Consider the following 410-nt stretch of genomic DNA (forward strand, 5'->3'; position numbering starts at 1 on the left):
TACGGGGTGATGGGAGTATGGATCTACTTGTTAGTAGTTGTTACTATCATTGGAGCCATAGTCACACCGGGCGCCATGCCCAACAACGCAGTATATCCGTTTCGTATCGACTACGAGCCCGTGCGGACCATCATTTCTATAAACCACTGCATCGTTGGATTTCAGTGCGCCGCGCATTTGAATCTTAATATACAGACAGCCTTATTAATATTCTTTTCCGCGGCACGCTTTGAGATTTTAATGATAAAAATGAGGAACGTTAATGACACAGCTTTGTTAGCGATGTACATGACGCAGTATCACGATATAAAACGGTATGTATTTTGCAATAGGAAGGATATTAAAAGAATTTGAAATAATTGATAGTGCTATATTTAAAGGTTTGCGCGGGAAGTGATTACAGCGATTAC

At 40.7% G+C, this 410-nt stretch overlaps 1 protein-coding gene across 1 annotated transcript; it reads left to right on the plus strand.

Moving 5' to 3' along the window:
* Nucleotides 1–6: 6 nt before the first annotated feature.
* LOC113465144 (uncharacterized) lies at nt 7–405 on the plus strand (the record flags this gene model as incomplete). The annotated part of the gene is made up of 2 exons (XM_026819004.1): nt 7–314; nt 381–405. Coding segments are annotated over exons 1-2 (330 nt in total), but the record flags the coding sequence as incomplete, so codon positions are not given.
* Between the last annotated feature and the right edge of the window lie 5 nt (nt 406–410).

Source organism: Ceratina calcarata, unplaced genomic scaffold, assembly GCF_001652005.2.
Source record: "Ceratina calcarata isolate Rehan_Ccalc_2016 unplaced genomic scaffold, ASM165200v1 scaffold14588, whole genome shotgun sequence".
Taxonomy (NCBI): Eukaryota; Metazoa; Arthropoda; class Insecta; order Hymenoptera; family Apidae; genus Ceratina; species Ceratina calcarata.